Here is a 19,810-nt window from a genome sequence, read left to right as displayed (position 1 = left end):
TTGAGCCGTGTATCTAATCCTGTCCTGTGTGATTCTGACTGCTGAGCAGTGTATCTAATCCTCTCCTGTGTGATACTTACTGCTGAGCCGTGTATCTAATCCTCCCCTGTGTGATACTGACTGCTGAGCCGTGTATCTAATCCTCTCCTGTGTGATACTGACTGCTGAGCTGTGTATCTAATCCTCTCCTGTGTGATACTGACTGCTGAGCCGTGTATCTAATCCTCTCCTATGTGATTCTGACTGCTGAGCCGTGTATCTAATCCTCTCCTGTGTGATACTGACTGCTGAGCAGTGTATCTAATCCTCTCCTGTTTGACACTGACTGCTGAGCCGTGTATCTAATCCTCTCCTGTGTGATACTTACTGCTGAGCCGTGTATCTAATCCTCCCCTGTGTGATACTGACTGCTGAGCCGTGTATCTAATCCTATCCTGTGTGATACTGACTGCTGAGCCGTGTATCTAATCCTCTCCTGTGTGATACTGACTGCTGAGCCGTGTATCTAATCCTCTCCTGTGTGATACTGACTGCTGAGCAGTGTATCTAATCCTCTCCTGTGTGATACTTACTGCTGAGCCGTGTATCTAATCCTATCCTGCATGATACTGACTGCTGAGCCATGTATCTAATCCTCTCCTGTGTGATACTGACTGCTGAGCCATGTATCTAATCCTCTCCTGTGTGATACTGACTGCTGAGCCGTGTATCTAATCCTCTCCTGTGTGATACTGACTGCTGAGTTGTGTATCTAATCCTCTCCTGTGTGATACTGACTGCTGAGCCGTGTATCTAATCCTCCCCTGTGTGATACTGACTGCTGAGCCGTGTATCTAATCCTCTCCTGTGTGATACTGACTGCTGAGCAGTGTATCTAATCCTCACCTGCGTGATACTTACTGCTGAGCCGTGTATCTAATCCTATCCTGCATGATACTGACTGCTGAGCCGTGTATCTAATCCTCTCCTGCGTGATACTGACTGCTGAGCCGTGTATCTAATCCTCTCCTGTGTGATACTGACTGCTGAGCAGTGTATCTAATCCTCTCCTGTGTGACACTGACTGCTGAGCCGTGTATCTAATCCTCTCCTGTGTGATACTTACTGCTGAGCCGTGTATCTAATCCTCCCCTGTGTGATACTGACTGCTGAGTCGTGTATCTAATCCTCTCCTGTGTGATACTTACTGCTGAGCCGTGTATCTAATCCTCCCCTTTGTGATACTGACTGCTGAGCCGTGTATCTAATCCTCTCCTGTGTGATACTTACTGCTGAGCCGTGTATCTAATCCTCTCCTGTGTGATACTGACTGCTGAGCCGTGTATCTAATCCTCTCCTGTGTGATACTGACTGCTGAGTCGTGTATCTAATCCTCTCCTGTGTGATACTGACTCCTGAGCCGTGTATCTAATCCTCTCCTGTGTGATTCTGACTGCTGAGCCGTGTATCTAATCCTCTCCTGTGTGATTCTGACTGCTGAGCAGTGTATCTAATCCTCTCCTGTGTGACACTGACTGCTGAGCCGTGTATCTAATCCTCTCCTGTGTGATACTTACTGCTGAGCAGTGTATCTAATCCTCCCCTGTGTGATACTGACTGCTGAGCCGTGTATCTAATCCTCTCCTGTGTGATACTGACTGCTGAGCCGTGTATCTAATCCTCTCCTGTGTGATTCTGACTGCTGAGCCGTGTATCTAATCCTCTCCTGTGTGATACTGACTGCTGAGCAGTGTATCTAATCCTCTCCTGCCTGACACTGACTGCTGAGCCGTGTATCTAATCCTCTCCTGTGTGATACTTACTGCTGAGCCGTGTATCTAATCCTCCCCTGTGTGATACTGACTGCTGAGCCGTGTATCTAATCCTATCCTGTGTGATACTGACTGCTGAGCCGTGTATCTAATCCTCTCCTGTGTGATACTGACTGCTGAGCCGTGTATCTAATCCTCTCCTGTGTGATACTGACTGCTGAGCAGTGTATCTAATCCTCTCCTGTGTGATACTGACTGCTGAGCCGTGTATCTAATCCTCTCCTGTGTGATACTGACTGCTGAGCCGTGTATCTAATCCTATCCTGTATGATATTGACTGCTGAGCCGTGTATCTAATCCTCCCCCGTATGATACTGACTGCTGAGCCGTGTATCTAATCCTATCCTGTATGATACTGACTGCTGAGCCGTGTATCTAATCCTATCCTGTGTGATACTGACTGCTGAGCCGTGTATCTAATCCTATCCTGTGTGATACTGACTGCTGAGCTGTGTATCTAATTCTCTCCTGTGTGATACTGACTGCTGAGCCGTGTATCTAATCCTCTCCTGTGTGATACTGACTGCTGAGTCGTGTATCTAATCCTATCCTGTGTGATACTGACTGCTGAGCCGTGTATCTAATCCTATCCTGTGTGATACTGACTGCTGAGCCGTGTATCTAATCCTCTCCGGTGTGATACTGACTGCTGAGCCGTGTATCTAATCCTGCGGTCGGGTGGGCCTGGTCATATTAGACCGCTCTTGCTTGATGGGTGAAATCAGTGAGGCTGTGAGGGTCCTGATTCTGTGTGATGTAGATCACGTCCCCTCCACTGCACCCCGCCGTCCGTGACCCCTGTGCACGGCATGTTCTCAGCCGTCACTGCCTGCGACCCCCTGTGGGTGCAGTGGTAATGTGACGCCTCTACAGAGAGTGCAGCGAGGAGCTGTGGAGCCAGGACAAGTCCGTGTAGATCGGCGTCCTGCCGCGTACGGGCTGAAAATACAGACAAAAAATCATCTCCAATATCTCACTAAACACAAGTGACCTATGGACCCCGGGCTCTGCGTCCGGCCCCCCCCGTCCCCGGGCTCTGCGTCCGTCCCCCCCCCCGTCCCCGGGCTCTGCGTCCGGGCCCCCGTCCCCGGGCTCTGCGTCCGGCCCCCCCGTCCCCGAGCTCTGCGTTCGGCCCCCCGTCCTCGGGCTCTGCGTCCGGCCCCCCATCCCCGAGCTCTGCGTCCGGCCCCCCGTCCTCGGGCTCTGCGTCCGGCCCCCCATCCCCGGGCTCTGCGTCCGGCCCCTCGTTCTCGGGCTCTGCGTCCGGCCGCCCCATCTTCGGACTCTGCGTCCGGCCCCTCGTCCTCGGGCTCTGCGTCCGGCCGCCCCATCCTCGGACTCTGCGTCCGGCCCCCCCGTCCCTAGGCTATGCATCCGGCCCCCCCGTCCCTAGGGTATGCGTCTGGCCCCCCCATCGCCATGCTCTGCGTCTGGCCCCCCGTCCCCAGGCTCTTCGTCCGGCCCCAGGCTCTGCGTCTGGTTCGAAACTCACAGTGAGCATATAGTAAAAACCCCTCCGATTCCAACACATGGAATATAGGTGTATACCTCCGATTCAGTCGCTGCAAACTCCAGGACAATCCCAGAAAGTCTATTCGCTGCCACCACCTGTCATTTTTTTATATTCAGGCTGACTGGAGGCCTGGTTCTGGTAGCGTATGACTTTGTAGTGCGGTTTATAGAACAAAAAGAACAGAACTATTACATTTTATATTTAATCCAAAAGGAGGCCGGGTTTATAAAAAATATAGAAAACATTTTACAAAGGGGACAAAACAAAACGGCATATACAATTATTGACACTAAAAAGGAATAATGGAAGAAACTTACCACGCCACTCACAGAGATGAGTCAGTTTATCCAGAGGAGAGTACTTCGATTTTGGGGACGTTCAGTGAAAGGGATTCATGCATACATGATGTGTATCTCTCTACAGGATCACATCCTAATTCAACTTGACCTTTTATCAGCACCTGAGCTACACCCACATAAACCCCTTTGATGTCCTAGCGTGGGCCGTGTTGTGGATTGTTCTCAGCCCCATAGGATGTTATGAAATTCTCAACTTATGCGATAACTTCTCTCTGGATAAGCACGGAAGTTTGAGATCACCGCCAAGCGTGACATGGGTTGTGTCACTTATCTGACCAATATTGATTTGGGGCTTATAGACAGGTGTCACAGTTATGAAGAAATAAGCATTTTCTTCCCCCATTCTCCCTGAAGCTGAAAATGTATCCCATGACCATTGGATATATACATACTCCAATATTCATAATTTTCTTTTGGAGACATACGTCTATTGTAGCATTTCCCTTGCAATAAAGCACAGTGTCTCTTGAATTCAAAATGCATTTCATGCAAAGAACCTTTCATTTTGCTATTTAGGTGTAAACGGAGGTTCCCTATTGTTGTTCAGCAACTCTTCAAAAAGAGTTCTCTTGTCTTAACCATTTGTCCAATGGTTCAATTCACACTATATGTAATAACCTACCTCCTTTATGTCCATTGTACAATTTATTCAAGAGGCTCAGACTGTCAGCTGTCTACCTCCTCACTGGAAATCTGTATGAGCGAGGGAGGAGAATGCATCTTCACTACAGTGGCTTTAGAAGTCTTAACATTTTCTATTACACTCTGGTTGGAGCTATGGGGCCTTGCCTACTGTCATGTAGAGTCTTTAAATCTGTATTACTGCATTTGGAGCCATGGTTCCCTGACTGCTATTCTGTGGAGTCTTTTTGCAGAAGGATAGAGGTCCCTTTTTATACCCACAACTGTCCTCCAGGCCATCTTCCACAGGTCAGGGAGGAACATGGGATGAGGTCAACTTATTGTTTGAGCATTCAATCAATCTGCATAATTTGTCCTTCAAAACAAACTGCATGGACTGATACAATGGATAATCAACATATTGGCAAATATCGATTGTTCAATAACCCTGCGTCCCTGTCCTCCAAGGATAGCAGCACAAAGCAGCAAAGAGCCCAAAAGCGGCAAATAAGGATTTGGGGGGGGATATGTCAAAAGCAAAAGAAAAGTCAGATGCTATAGGATTCTTACAGGATAAAAATGGTGAAGTGGTCAGAAATGGTGCTGAGAAGCCGAACTTCTAAATTCCTATTTTACATCTGTGTTCTCTAAGAAAGGAAATGTAACATCAACTGATCTTCATGGTGATGATGAGGGAACACTCAGCTAAAATACATGAATTTACATCTCCTGGTCCAGATGAATGACATCCTAGGGTACTGAAAGAGTTAGGACAGGTTCACATAGCGTTATGGCAGTCCGTTTAACGGATGCGTCCCAAAGTGGCACTAACGTGATGTAACGCATCTGTTAGCGCACCCATAGATTGCCATAACCTAGTGCATCACTAACGCATGTCAAAATCGGCATGCACTAGCGAAGTGCCGTTATGTTGTGACGAACCTCGGACGTGGTCTACAGCGTTCAAGGGTCCATCACGGCTAGCGCAGAAGGAGCACAAACACGATCAAAAGAAGAGTAGTGTTCGTGCTGTCTAACGCATGCAGTAAACGGACTGCCATAGCGCTATGTGAACCGAGCCTTTGAGGAAGTTGCAGAACCATTAGCTAGAATGTTTGAAAATTCCTGGAGAACAGAAGAAGTCCAAGAAGATTGGAGAAGAGCAGATGTCACTATGTTTAAAAATGGAAAGACGACAGAGCGAGGAAATTACAGGCCAGTGAGTCTTACTTCTATACCAGGAACGATCTGTGAAGATCTCGGTGGTATTTTGGGTGATCTCAGTGATATTTCGGGTGATCTCAGTGATATTTCGGGTGATAGCTGTGATAATATTTGGGTGATCTCGGTGATATTGGGGTGATCTCGGTGGTATTTTGGGTGATCTCGGTGGTACTGGGATGATCTTGGTGGTATTGGGGTGCTATATACCTCTCCATCCACACATTCAGCATGTGTTTCTCAGATGAAGGTATCAGAATTACTCCTTTTAGAAAAGCAATGACAGCTGACTCTACTTTGCAACATCTTGTCATTCTAACGATACAATACAGACGATCCCTACAGGTGAATTTTTGTACTAAAAGAAACACTTCTAATAATAAAACTTATCAAAATGAAGTTAAAAACCTCAGCGCCCGATTATCAGCGAGAGGTCCCCCCAGTGGATGAGTGCTGGGGCCAATTCTTCTGCAGAAACAAAAAAAAGAAATGAAATGTTGGAGCAAAAAACGATTAGGATGAATAAAGTTTCTCCCCCTGTGACGTTTGTTACCCCATATACACTAAGAATCTTATCCTTCAATCTATTCCTAGATTATATCAAGATGGAAAGTCGTTAAACCTTGAAGGGGGGGGGGGGGGAGTCATCCTAGGAAATTAATGAACAGAGAATCCTGGTGGATCTATAATTTACAAACCAGATTCCCTACAGGTGTGAATAGACGGCAGGATTTAACTTATTATATTTGATTGGAATTTTTTACTTGCGTTTTTTGAGTTATTCGATTATTTTATATTTTTTTTGTTTTAATAATTTTGTTGGTTATTTCTGATGTGTTCGGGGTCATTTTGCTAATATTATATTTATATCATTTTTGTATCATAGAATGGTAGAGTTGGAAGGGACCTCCTGGGCCATCTGGTCCAACCCCCTGCTCAAAGCAGGATTCGCTAAATCATCCCAGTCAGATGTCTGTCCAGCCTCTGTTTGAAGACTTCCATTGAAGGAGAACTCACCACTTCTCGTGGCAGCCTGTTCCACTCATTGATCACTCTGTCAAAAAGTTTTTTATAATATCTAATCTGTGTCTCCTCCCATTCAGTTTCATCCCATTGCTTCTAGTCTTTCCTTGTGCAAATGAGAATAAAGTTGATCCTTCGACAATGTGACAGCCCTTTAGATATTTGTAGACAGCTATTAAGTCTCCTCTCAGTCTTCTCTTTTGCAAACTAAACATTCCCAAATCCTGCAACCTTTCCTCATAAGACAGGGTTTGCAGACCGGTCACCATTCTGGTCACTCTTCTCTGAACTTGCTCCAGTTTGTTGATGTCTTTTTTAAAATGTGGTGCCCAAAATTGGACACAATATTCCAGATGAGGTCTGACCAAAGAGGAGTAGAGGGCAATAATGACTTCACGTGATCTAGACTGTATGCTTCTGTTAATACATCCTAGAGTTGCATTTGCCTTTTTTGCTGCTGCATCACACTGCTGACTCATATTCAGTCTGTGATCTATTAGTATACCCAAGTGTTTTTCACATGTGCTGTTGCTTAGCCCTATTCCTCCCATTCTGTATATGCTTTTTTTCATTTTTATTGCCCAGATGTAGTACTTTGCATTTCTCCCTGTTAAAAACCATTCTGTTTGTTGCTGCCCACTGCTCCAGTTTATTTATATCTTTTTGAATCCTCTCTCTCTTCTCTAGTATTAGCTATCCCTCCTAGCTTTGTGTCATCAGCAAATTTAATCAGTTTACCCTCAATTCCTTCATCTAAATCGTTGATAAAGATGTTGAACAATACAGGGCCCAGGACAGAGCCCTGTGGTACCCCACTTGAGACATTCTTCCAACTGGATGTGCAGCCATTTACGACCACTCTTTGGGTCCGATCACTAAGCCAGTTATGAATCCACCTAACAGTTGCCTTGTCCATTCCATACTTAGTCATTTTTTCAATAAGGATTGTATGAGATACTTTGTCAAATGCTTTGCTGAAGTCAAGATATACTATATCTACAGCATTTCCTTGATCCACCCAATCAGTGATTCCGTCATAGAAGGAAATTAAGTTAGTCTGACATGACTTATTAGTTACAAACCCATGCTGACTCTGTTTAATCACTTCATTCTTATCCAGGTACTGACATACATGTTGCTTAATAATTTGTTCAGAGATCTTTCCTGGTATAGAAGTCAGACTCACCGGCCTATAATTGCCTGGGTCCACCTTCTTCCCCTTTTTGAAGATAGGAATATTTGCTCTTCTCCAGTCTTCTGGCACTTCTCCTGTTTTCCAAGAATTTTCAAAGATTATGGAGAGGGGTTCAAAAATTTCTTCTGCTATCTCCTTCAGTACTCTGGGGTGTAATTCATCTGGACCTGGAGACTTGAATTCATTTAGGTTAGCTAAGTGTTTCCTCACTATCTTTCTGTTTATAGATATCCTGGATTCTTCTATTCCATTAATAGGGCAGTGAAGAACAGTTGATGTTACATTTCCTTTCTGAGAGAAAACAGATGCAAAATAGGAATTTAAAATTTCAGCCTTCTCAACATCCTGTCTTACCATTTCATCATTTTCATCCTGTAAAAATCCTATAGCATCTTTGACTTTTCTTTTACTTTTGACATCCCCAAAATCCTTTATTATTGCTTTTGACATCTCTTGCAAGCCTCAATTCATTGTCAGCTTTAGATAATCTGATTTGTGCCCTGCAGGTTCTGCAGACAGCATTATATTCTTCTTTAGATATGCCTCCCTCTTTCCATTTTATAAACATTTCTTTCTTCCTTTTTAGCATGTGCTTAAGTTCTGTGTTCATCCATCCTGGTTTCCTTAAATGCTTCCTATTCTTCCCTCTTTTTGGAATTGTTAACAATTGTGCTTTGAGAATTTCATTTTTCAAGATTTCCCATCCTTCCTGGACATTTTTGTCTTTTAGGATATCCAGCCATTGGATCCCTCCAATTCTCTTTCTGAATCCCTTAAAATCTGCCTTTCTGAAATCTAACCTTGACGTCCGAGTCTTCACAGGTCTTCCACCTCTAGTTATCCAAAATTCTAAAATAGCATGGTCGCTACCTCCTAGGGTTCCAGCCAGTTTTACCTCCTCAACCATTTCCTCCCTGTTTATAAGGATTAGATCCAAGGTAGCAGTTCCCCTTGTTTTCTCCCTTACCTTTTGGAAGATAAAGTTGTCAGCAAGAGAGGATAAGAATTTCCTTGACCTGTTAGTTTTGCCTGAGAGAGATTCCCAACAAATGTCTGGATAGTTGAAATCTCCCATGACAACTATGTCATATTTTTTGGAGAACTTGGCCATTTGATGCATAAAGAGTTCATCCATAGCTTCAGCTTGCACAGGCGGCCTGTAGTAAATGCCTACAATGGTGTCCTTTCCATTGTTCTTATCTTCTTTTGTGTGGTGCGCTATGTACATCTATGAATATGTATCGGGTTTTGACTAATTAATGAATATTGGTTTAATGATTCTCCACACCTGGTTTAGCCGCCACTAGTATAGAACATTGGCAAAATGGATAAAGTGTAGAGCAATGATTAAGAGCCGCTAAGCTCCAGACGCCTCTGTCCTGTCCCATGTTATGGGGGTGGCATAATGCTGTTATGTGAAGTTAGTTTTTAAACAATTTGTCCAATAAAGGAAATTTCTTCAGGAACAAGAAGCTGGATTTCTTCATTTCCACATTCAGCATCTCCCACTCCCACACCACCTCCTCATCCCACCCTCTCTCTGTTGGAGTCCCCCAAGGCTCTGTTCTAGGACCCCACTCTTCTCAATCTATACCCTTGGCCTGGAACAACTCATAAAGTCCCACGGATTCCAGTACCACCTTTATGCTGACGACACTCAGATCTACCTCTCTGGCCCAGACGTCACCTCTCGGCTGTCCAGAATCCCGGAGTGTCTATCAACCATATCCTCCTTCTTCTCCTCTCGCTTCCTCAACCTCAATGTGGACAAATCTGAACTCATCATCTTTCCTCCATCTCACAGATCTTCCTTACCCGACCTTTCTATAACAATTAACGACATCACGCTTTCCCCCGTACCGGAGGTCCGCTGCCTCGGAGTAACCCTTGACTCTGCCATGTCCTTCAAACTGCACATCCAACTCTTTCTACCTCCTGTCACCTCCATCTCAAAAATAGTTCCAGAATCCATTCCTTCCTCAACCCTCACTGTACTAAAATGCTTGTGCATGCCCTCATCATCTCCCGCCTCAACTATTGCAACGTCCTTTTCTGTGGCCTCCCTGCTAACACCCTCGCACCTCTCCAGTTCATCCTCAACTCTGCCGCCCGACTAATTCATCTCTCTCCTCGCTACTCCTCCGCTTCTCCCCTCTGCAAATCTCTTCACTGGCTCCCATCCCTCAGCGTATCCAGTTCAAATTACTAATACTGACCTACAAGGCCATCTATAACCTGTCTCTTCCCTATATCTCTGAACTAATCTCCCAATATCTTCCATCATGTCATCCCAAGACCTCCTTCTCTCCTCCACACTTATTCACTCCTCACCCAACCGCCTCCAAGACTTCTCCCGAATATCCCCCATCTTCTGGAATTCTTTACCCCAACATGTCCGACTATCAACCACATTTGGATCCTTCAGACGGAACCTGAAAACCCACCTCTTCAAGAAAGCCTACAGCCAGCAATGACCCCGCTGCCTCCTCACCATTACTAGAGCCACCGCCTCACCATCACCGGAGCTACCGCCTCACCATCACCGGAGCTACCGCCTCACCACCACCGGAGCTACCGCCTCACCACCACCGGAGCTACCGCCTCACCACCACAGGAGCTACCGCCTCACCAACACCGGAGCCACCGCCTCACCAACACCGGAGCTACCGCCTCACCATCACCGGAGCTACCGCCTCACCACCACCGGAGCTACCGCCTCACCACCACCGGAGCTACCGCCTCACCACCACCGGAGTTACCGCCTCACCATCACCGGAGCTACCGACTCACCACCACCGGAGCTACCGACTCACCACCACCGGAGCTACCGCCTCACCATCACCGGAGCTACCGCCTCACCACCACCGGAGCTACCGCCTCACCATCACCGGAGCTACCGCCTCACCATCGCCAGAGCTACCGCCTCATCATCGCCGGAGCTACCGCCTCATCATCGCCGGAGCTACCGCCTCATCATCGCCGGAGCTACCGCCTCACCGCCACCGGAGCCACCGCCTCACCATCGCCGGAGCTACCGCCTCACCACCACCGGAGCCACCGCCTCACCAACACCGGAGCTACCGCCTCACCATAACCGGAGCTACCGCCTCACCATCGCCGGAGCTACCGCCTCACCATCGCCGGAGCTACCGCCTCACCATCGCCGGAGCTACCGCCTCACCATCGCCGGAGCTACCGCCTCACCATCGCCGGAGCTACCGCCTCACCACCGCCGGAGCCACCGCCTCACCAACACCGGAGCTACCGCCTCACCATCGCCGGAGCTACCGCCTCACCATCGCCGGAGCTACCGCCTCACCATCGCCGGAGCTACCGCCTCACCATCGCCGGAGCTACCGCCTCACCACCCCCGGAGCTACCGCCTCACCACCGCCAGAGCTACCGCCTCACCATCGCCAGAGCTACCGCCTCACCATCGCCAGAGCTACCGCCTCACCATCGCCAGAGCTACCGCCTCACCATCGCCAGAGCTACCGCCTCACCATCGCCAGAGCTACCGCCTCACCATCACCGGAGCTACCGCCTCACCAACACCGGAGCTACCGCCTCACCATCACCGGAGCTACCGCCTCACCATCACCGGAGCTACCGCCTCACCACCACCGGAGCCACCGCCTCACCATCGCCAGAGCTACCGCCTCACCATCGCCGGAGCTACCGCCTCATCATCGCCGGAGCTACCGCCTCATCATCGCCGGAGCTACTGCCTCACCGCCACCGGAGCCACCGCCTCACCATCGCCGGAGCTACCGCCTCACCACCACCGGAGCCACCGCCTCACCACCGCCGGAGCTACCGCCTCACCATCGCCGGAGCTACCGCCTCACCATCGCCGGAGCTACCGCCTCACCATCGCCGGAGCTACCGCCTCACCATCGCCGGAGCTACCGCCTCACCATCACCGGAGCTACCGCCTCACCAACGCCGGAGCTACCGCCTCACCATCGCCGGAGCTACCGCCTCACCATCGCCGGAGCTACCGCCTCACCACCGCCGGAGCTACCGCCTCACCATCGCCAGAGCTACCGCCTCACCATCGCCGGAGCTACCGCCTCACCATCGCCGGAGCTACCGCCTCACCAACACCGGAGCTACCGCCTCACCAACACCGGAGCTACCGCCTCACCAACACCGGAGCTACCGCCTCACCATCGCTGGAGCTACCGCCTCACCATCACCGGAGCTACCGCCTCACCACCACCGGAGCCACCGCCTCACCAACACTGGAGCTACCGCCTCACCATCACCGGAGCTACCGCCTCACCATCACTGGAGCTACCGCCTCATCAACACCGGAGCCACCGCCTCACCATCACCGGAGCTACCGCCTCACCATCACCGGAGCCACCGCCTCACCGCCTGTATTGTTCAACATCTTTATCAACGATTTAGATGAAGGAATTGAGGGTAAACTGATTAAATTTGCTGATGACACAAAGCTAGGAGGGATAGCTAATACTAGAGAAGAGAGAGAGAAGATTCAAAAAGATTTAAATAAACTGGAGAAGTGGGCAGCAACTAACAGAATGGTTTTTAACAGGGAGAAATGCAAAGTACTACATCTGGGCAATAAAAATGAAAAAAGCATATACAGAATGGGAGGAATAGGGCTAAGTGACAGCACATGTGAAAAAGACTTGGGTATACTAATAGATCACAGACTGAATATGAGTCAACAGTGTGATGCAGCAGCAAAAAAGGCAAATGCAATTCTAGGATGTATTAACAGAAGCATACAGTCTAGATCACGTGAAGTCATTATTTCCCTCTACTCCTCTTTGGTCAGACCTCATCTGGAATATTGTGTCCAGTTTTGGGCACCACATTTTAAAAAAGACATCAACAAACTGGAGCAAGTTCAGAAAAGAGCGACCAGAATGGTGACCGGTCTGCAAACCCTGTCTTATGAGGAAAGGTTGCAGGAATTGGGAATGTTTAGTTTGCAGAAGAGAAGACTGAGAGGAGACTTAATAGCTGTCTACAAATATCTAAAGGGCTGTCACATTGTAGAAGGATCAACTTTATTCTCATTTGCACAAGGAAAGACTAGAAGCAATGGGATGAAACTGAATGGGAGGAGACACAGATTAGATATTAGAAAAAACTTTTTGACAGAGTGATCAATGAGTGGAACAGGCTGCCACGAGAAGTGGTGAGTTCTCCTTCAATGGAAGACTTCAAACAGAGGCTGGACAGACATCTGACTGGGATGATTTAGCGAATCCTGCTTTGAGCAGGGGGTTGGACCAGATGGCCCAGGAGGTCCCTTCCAACTCTACGGTTCTATGATTCTATGATTCTCACCACCATCGGAGCCACCGCCTCACCATCACTGGAGCTGCTGCAACCCCCAACCTGCTGTCTCCTTCCCCACCATCCTGTAGCATGTGAGCCCCCGGGGCAGGGTCCTCTCTCCTCTGTATCAGGCTGTGACTGTTTACTGTGATATCTGTAATTTGTATGTGACCCCTTCTCATGTACAGCACCATGGAACCAATGGCACTATAGAAATAATAATAATAGATCCGGTGGTATCTCGGGAGGTATCTCGGGTGGTATCTCCGGTGGTATCTCGGGAGGTATCTCGGGTGGTATCTCGGGTGGTATCTCGGGTGGTATCTCGGGTGGTATCTCGGGAGGTATCTCCGGTGGTATCTCGGGTGGTATCTCGGGTGGTATCTCGGGAGGTATCTCGGGTGGTATCTCCGGTGGTCTCGCCCCCGCTCACTCCCTTCCTCACAGTGGTGTCGGTGATTTCTCGGGTGGTATCTCCGGTGGTCTCCCCCCGCCGTGTCCCCCGCTCGGCCCCCCCCTTTCCTCACAGTTTGGGATCCTCCTCCTTCTCCCCCCTCCACTTTGGGAACTTTCTGGTCTCCGGTGAAACTTTCAGTAACTTCAGGAATAATTAAATCCGCTCGGGGGATCGGCCAATCAGGGCAGAGAGGCGGAGCATACAGGCCGGGATGCCCCAATCAGTGCAGAGGGGCGGGACGTCAGGCTGGAGATGCGCCAATCAGCGGCCGGAGGGCGGGGCGGACATCGCTGGTCGGTGCGGACGGCCCGGCGGCTTCTCACACCGCGGTTTAGTTGTCGGAGCCCCCGCTCCTCCCGCCCGCAGCCCCGGACACCGCGGACTCCCCGCCCGGCGGCTTCTTTGTCTCGTCCGCCCGGATCAGGTTTCTCGCTCCCCCCGTGCGGCCCCGGAGTCACCTGTGGAGGAGAAGCTGCCGCCGCTGTCCCCCGGCTCTGGAGCCCCCGACCCCCAGCTGAGCCCTGCGGGGGCCCCGAGGAGCGGGCGCGGAGCCCCCGAACACCGGACCATGGACCCCCGGCTGCTGCTGCTCTGGACCCCGCTCAGCCTGGCGCTGGAAGGTAAAAGCCGCGGGGTGCGAGCGAGAGGTGACGGGATGTACCGCCGTGCGTAAGTCTGCGCCCCCCTGTGTGCCGCCGTGCAGAAGTCTGCAACCCCCTGTGTGCCGCCGTGCAGAAGTCTGCAACCCCCTGTGTGCCGCCGTGCATAACCCTGTATACCACCATGCATAAGTCTGCACCCCCTGTATACCGCATGCATAAGTCCACCCACTATATACCGCCGTGCATATGTCTGCACCCCCTATATACTACCGTACATATGTCTGCACCCCTTGTATACCGCCGTGCATAAGTCTGCACCCTCTATATGCTGCAGTGCATATGTCTACATCACCTATATACCGCCGTACATAAGTCTGCACCCCCTGTATACCGCGTGCATAAGTCCACCCACTATATACCGCCGTGCATATGTCTGCACCCCCTATATACTACCGTACATATGTCTGCACCCCTTGTATACCGCCGTGCATAAGTCTGCACCCTCTATATGCTGCAGTGCATATGTCTACATCACCTATATACCGCCGTACATAAGTCTGCACCCCCTGTATACTGCCGTGCTTAGCCATTCTTGAGTGTTTTTAGCTGTGTGTTTTGGGTCATTATCCTGTTCCATCACCTGCGACTGAGACCAAGCTTTCTGACACTGGGCATTTCTCTCTAGAATCCCTTGATAGTCTTGAGATTTCATTGTACCCTGCACAGATTCTAGACACCCTGTGCCAGATGCAGCAAAGCAGCCCCAGAACATAACAGAGCCTCCTCCATGTTTCACAGTAGGGACAGTGTTCTTTTCTTGATATGCTTCGTTTTTCCGTCTGTGAACATAGAGCTGATGTGCCTTCCCAAGAAGTTCCGTTTGTGTCTCATCTGCCCATAGGACATTCTCTCAGAAGTTTTGTGGCTTGTCAACATGGAGTTTGGCAAATTCCAGTCTGGCTTTTTTATGATTTTTTTCAGCAATGGTGTCCTCCTTGGTCGTCTCCCATGAAGCCCACTTTGGCTCATACGACGGATGGTGCGATCTGACACTGATGTTCCTGGAGCTTGAAGTTCACCTTTAATCTGTTTAGAAGTTTTTCTGGGCTCTCTTGTTACCATTCGTATTATCCGTCTCTTTGATTTGTCATCAATGTTCCTCCTGCGGCCACGTCCAGGGAGGTCGGCTACAGTCCCATGGAGCTCACACTTGTCAGATTCCAGTTATTTCTGTCATTAAACGAGGGGGACCAACAATTATCACCACGTGTGTGTGTATATGCACACACCCTCTATACTACATACATACATATATATATATATATATATACTGCAGTCGCCTGGGGTCTGTCTCTCTCCTCCTTTCTCTGCAGTCGCCTGGGGTCTGTCTCTCTCCTCCTTTCTCTGCAGTCTTTTGGGGTCTGTGTCTCTCACCTTTCTCTGCAGTCTTTTGGGGTCTGTCACTCCCACGTTTCTCTGCAGTTTTTTGGGGTCTGTCTCTCACCTTTCTCTGCAGTCTTTTGGGGTCTGTCTCTCCCACCTTTCTCTGCAGTCTTTTGGGGTCTGTCTCTCCCACCTTTCTCTGCAGTCTTTTGGGGTCTGTCTCTCCCACCTTTCTCTGCAGTCTTTTGGGGTCTGTCTCTCCCACCTTTCTCTGCAGTCTTTTGGGGTCTGTCTCTCCCACCTTTCTCTGCAGTCTTTTGGGGTCTGTCTCTCTCCACCTTTCTCAGGCTCTAACACGATTGTTCTGTATTAAGCTTCATCCATCTTCCCATCGACTCAGACCAGCTTCTCTGCCCCTGCTGAAGAAAAGTCTCCGCACAGCAGGATTCTCCCACCACCATGTGTGACGGTGGGCATGGTGTTTTCCATGTGATATGCAGTGTTTAGGATTTAGTCCAAAAGAATTCTCTTCCATAGGCTCGCTGTGTCTCCTACATGGGACTTCTTACGGTATGTTCCCACGGCCAGTATCCGGCAGCGCTTTGGACGCAGCACATGTCCGTTCCATCCAGAGCGCTGCCGGCTTTTGAACGCAGGCGATTCCTCATGTGTTCATTGTACCGTGCGGAATCACTGCGTCCCATACATTGTATGAGTGACTTTATGTTTTGGAGACGGAGCGTCTCCGCAAGATATAGACACGCTGCGGTCTGGGAAGACGCACCACAGCTGCGTGTACGCAGGGAAGCCGCGGGTGGCTGTCTCTCCGCTAAGCTGTTACGTCTGGCTGCTATGGATGTACGCAGCGTCAAGCCCGCAGCGTTTACTGACCGTGGGAGCGTACCCGTACGGCTCCTCAATACCTTTCTTCTTGTCGCTCTCCTGTAAAGGGTGCACAGATCCTCGCCCTCAGCTGTGGATCTCGGTAGCTCCTCCAGTGACCAGGTTCCTCTCGGCTGCTTCTCTCATTTGTGCTCTTCTTTCTTGGGAGGTCAGGTTACGTGGACTTGTCTTGAGATGTTTGTGGTTGGGCCATGCTCCTTCCATCTTTGGATGAAGGATTGATGCTCCGTAAGATGTTCAGAGTTTGGGCTATTATTTATAACCTAACCCTGCTTTCTTCCTCTTCCCCACTTTATCCCTGACCTGTCTGGTGGGCTCCTTGATTTTCCTGATGTTATACTGAGGAGTAATCACCCCCAGGGGGACACAGTGTACTAATGACGTGACTTCTGGAGGTGATTGGTCACTCGGGATGTTGTTTAGGGGCATCAGACTAGAGGGGGCTGAACACTAATGCACGGCACAGTGCTTAGATTTCTAGAGTTATAATAATTAGTACACCGCCTATAATTTCCTTTACTCGTCAGTTACTTTCTTGCTTGTGTTATCACAGAAAATCCCAATAAATACATTGAAGTTTGTGATGTAAAATGTGGAAAAGGTGACGGGGTGTGAAGACTTCTTCAAGGCTCCGTATGTGACTGGTGCTGCACTGGTCCCGTCTCTGGGGGCCGCTCCTGCAGGACGCTGCTACATTGTTGATACGTTGTGGCACGGAGGGGACGTTACACTGGGGGGAGTCATTATGAGGGGCTTCACAGTAACGCTCCGGCCTCCTCCAGGCTTTCCTTGTCCCCCCCATTATCTGCACACATGGGACCCTCTGCCCCAGTGCTGCCCCCGTCAGTACGGAACATGAACTGCAGCGGGTCACCTGTCCCCCGGCGTGGAGTGCGAGCTCTGCGGTCCAGCCCTCCATTGTGCGTGGCTATTAATATCTGGGATGGCCGCTCTCAGGATTGTGTAGGAACAATGGCGGTGTCTGCGCTCTGCTCCTTCCTGCCTCCCCTCCCTTCCTCCCCCCTTTCCTCTCACCCCCCCTCATCTTCTCCTTTCACTTTCTCCTCCCCCCATCCCAACTTTTCTCTACTTCTTTCCTCTACTGTTCCCCGCTGCTGCCCCACTGCCCTGCCCCACTGCTCTGCCCCGCTGCTGCCCCACTGCTCTGCCCCGCTGCTGCCCCACTGCTCTGCCCCACTGCTCTGCCCCACTGCTCTGCCCCGCTGCTGCCCCACTGCTCTGCCCCGCTGCTGCCCCACTGCTCTGCCCCGCTGCTGCCCCACTGCCCTGCCCGCTGCTGCCCCACTGCCCTGCCCGCTGCTGCCCCACTGCTCTGCCCGCTGCTGCCCCGCTGCTGCCCCACTGCCCTGCCCCGCTGCTGCCCCACTGCCCTGCCCCGCTGCTGCCCCACTGCCCTGCCCCACTGCTCTGCCCCGCTGCTGCCCCACTGCTCTGCCCCGCTGCTGCCCCACTGCCCTGCCCGCTGCTGCCCCACTGCTGCCCCACTGCCCTGCCCGCTGCTGCCCCACTGCTCTGCCCCACTGCTCTGCCCCACTGCTCTGCCCCGCTGCTGCCCCACTGCTCTGCCCCACTGCTCTGCCCCACTGCTCTGCCCCGCTGCTGCCCCGCTGCTCTGCCCCGCTGCTGCCCCACTGCTCTGCCCCACTGCTCTGCCCCGCTGCTGCCCCACTGCCCTGCCCGCTGCTGCCCCACTGCCCTGCCCGCTGCTGCCCCACTGCTCTGCCCACTGCCCTGCCCCGCTGCTGCCCCACTGCCCTGCCCCGCTGCTGCCCCACTGCCCTGCCCCGCTGCTGCCCCACTGCCCTGCCCCGCTGCTGCCCCACTGCCCTGCCCCGCTGCTGCCCCACTGCCCTGCCCCGCTGCTGCCCCACTGCCCTGCCCCGCTGCTGCCCCACTGCCCTGCCCCGCTGCTGCCCCACTGCTCTGCCCCGCTGCTGCCCCACTGCTCTGCCCCGCTGCTGCCCCACTGCTCTGCCCCGCTGCTGCCCCACTGCTCTGCCCACTGCTCTGCCCTACTGCTCTGCTTTGCTGCTGCCCCACTGCTCTGCCCTCGCTACTCTGCCCGCTGCTGGCCCACTGCTCTGAAGTCTGTCTGCCCCAATAAAGTGCTCGGATGCCCACTCTTATGCATCATATTCCAGCGGTGTGTTCCCCATCAGTCACTGCCGCACAGGCGCTCCCCGCTGCTCTGCCCCCTCAACTATCTTTCCCTATTTTTGACTTCTTGTCTGATGTTTTGCTTTCTCCCCATCTTTCCTCCCTGCCATTATTCACCCTTCTGAGTGTTGGCGCTTCCCCCCCCTCCTCTTTTCCCCGGGCTGTCGAGGGTTGGAGCTGCCCCTTTTCCCTGGGCTGGCGAGGGTTGGTGCTGCCCCTTTTCCCCGGGCTGGCGAGGGTTGGTGCTGCAGTGTTGGACGGCGTGTGATGTTTTTCTCCCACACAATTTGCCCCCCCCGGTGCGGCCCCTGCACCCCGTTCACATGCATCGAGGATTAAGAGGTGCTGGAACATCTCACTCCCCTCCCCCCATGTTCACCCACTGATACACTGAACCTGCGGGGGCAAATAAGAGCGGTACTCCACCTGATGGGAGTGATTGTTCCCAGACAGCGGTACTCCACCTGATGTGAGTGATTGTTCTCCGACAGCGGTACTCCACCTGATGGGAGTGATTGTTCTCCGACAGCGGTACTCCACCTGATGGGAGTGATTGTTCTCCGACAGCGGTACTCCACCTGATGGGAGTGATTATTCTCCGACAGCGGTACTCCACCTGATGGGAGTGATTGTTCTCCGACAGAGGTGCTCCACCTGATGGGAGTGTTGTTCCCAGACAGAGGTACTCCACCTGATGGGAGTGATTGTTCCCAGACAGAGGTACTCCACCTGATGGGAGTGATTGTTCCCAGACTCCGGTACTCCACCTGATGGGAGTGATTGTTCCCAGACTCCGGTACTCCACCTGATGGGAGTGATTGTTCCCAGACTCCGGTACTCCACCTGATGGGAGTGATTGTTCCCAGACACCGGTACTCCACCTGATGGGAGTGATTGTTCCCAGACACCGGTACTCCACCTGATGGGAGTGATTGTTCCCAGACACCGGTACTCCACCTGATGGGAGTGATTGTTCCCAGACACCGGTACTCCACCTGATGGGAGTGATTGTTCCCAGACACCGGTACTCCACCTGATGGGAGTGATTGTTCCCAGACACCGGTACTCCACCTGATGGGAGTGATTGTTCCCAGACACCGGTACTCCACCTGATGGGAGTGATTGTTCCCAGACGGCGGTACTCCACCTGATGGGAGTGATTGTTCCCAGACGGCGGTACTCCACCTGATGGGAGTGATTGTCATACAGCAGTGGGGGAGGGGTGCCC

At 51.4% G+C, this 19,810-nt stretch overlaps 1 protein-coding gene across 2 annotated transcripts in view; it reads left to right on the top strand.

Moving 5' to 3' along the window:
* Positions 1-13,712: 13,712 nt before the first annotated feature.
* The window catches only part of EPHB4 (EPH receptor B4), a 75,598-nt gene continuing 69,500 nt past the window's right edge, over positions 13,713-19,810 (top strand). For both annotated transcript variants that reach the window (XM_073573843.1, XM_073573809.1), the window contains exon 1: positions 13,713-14,136. In XM_073573843.1, coding sequence (XP_073429944.1) covers positions 13,728-14,136 — 409 coding nt within the window. In that variant the 5' untranslated portion in view covers positions 13,713-13,727. The remainder of the gene's footprint in view (positions 14,137-19,810) is intronic.

Source organism: Dendrobates tinctorius, unplaced genomic scaffold (genome assembly GCF_039654945.1).
Source record: "Dendrobates tinctorius isolate UK_male_01 unplaced genomic scaffold, ASM3965494v1 ptg000002l, whole genome shotgun sequence".
NCBI lineage: Eukaryota > Metazoa > Chordata > Amphibia > Anura > Dendrobatidae > Dendrobates > Dendrobates tinctorius.
This window is presented reverse-complemented; position numbering and strand designations above follow the sequence as displayed.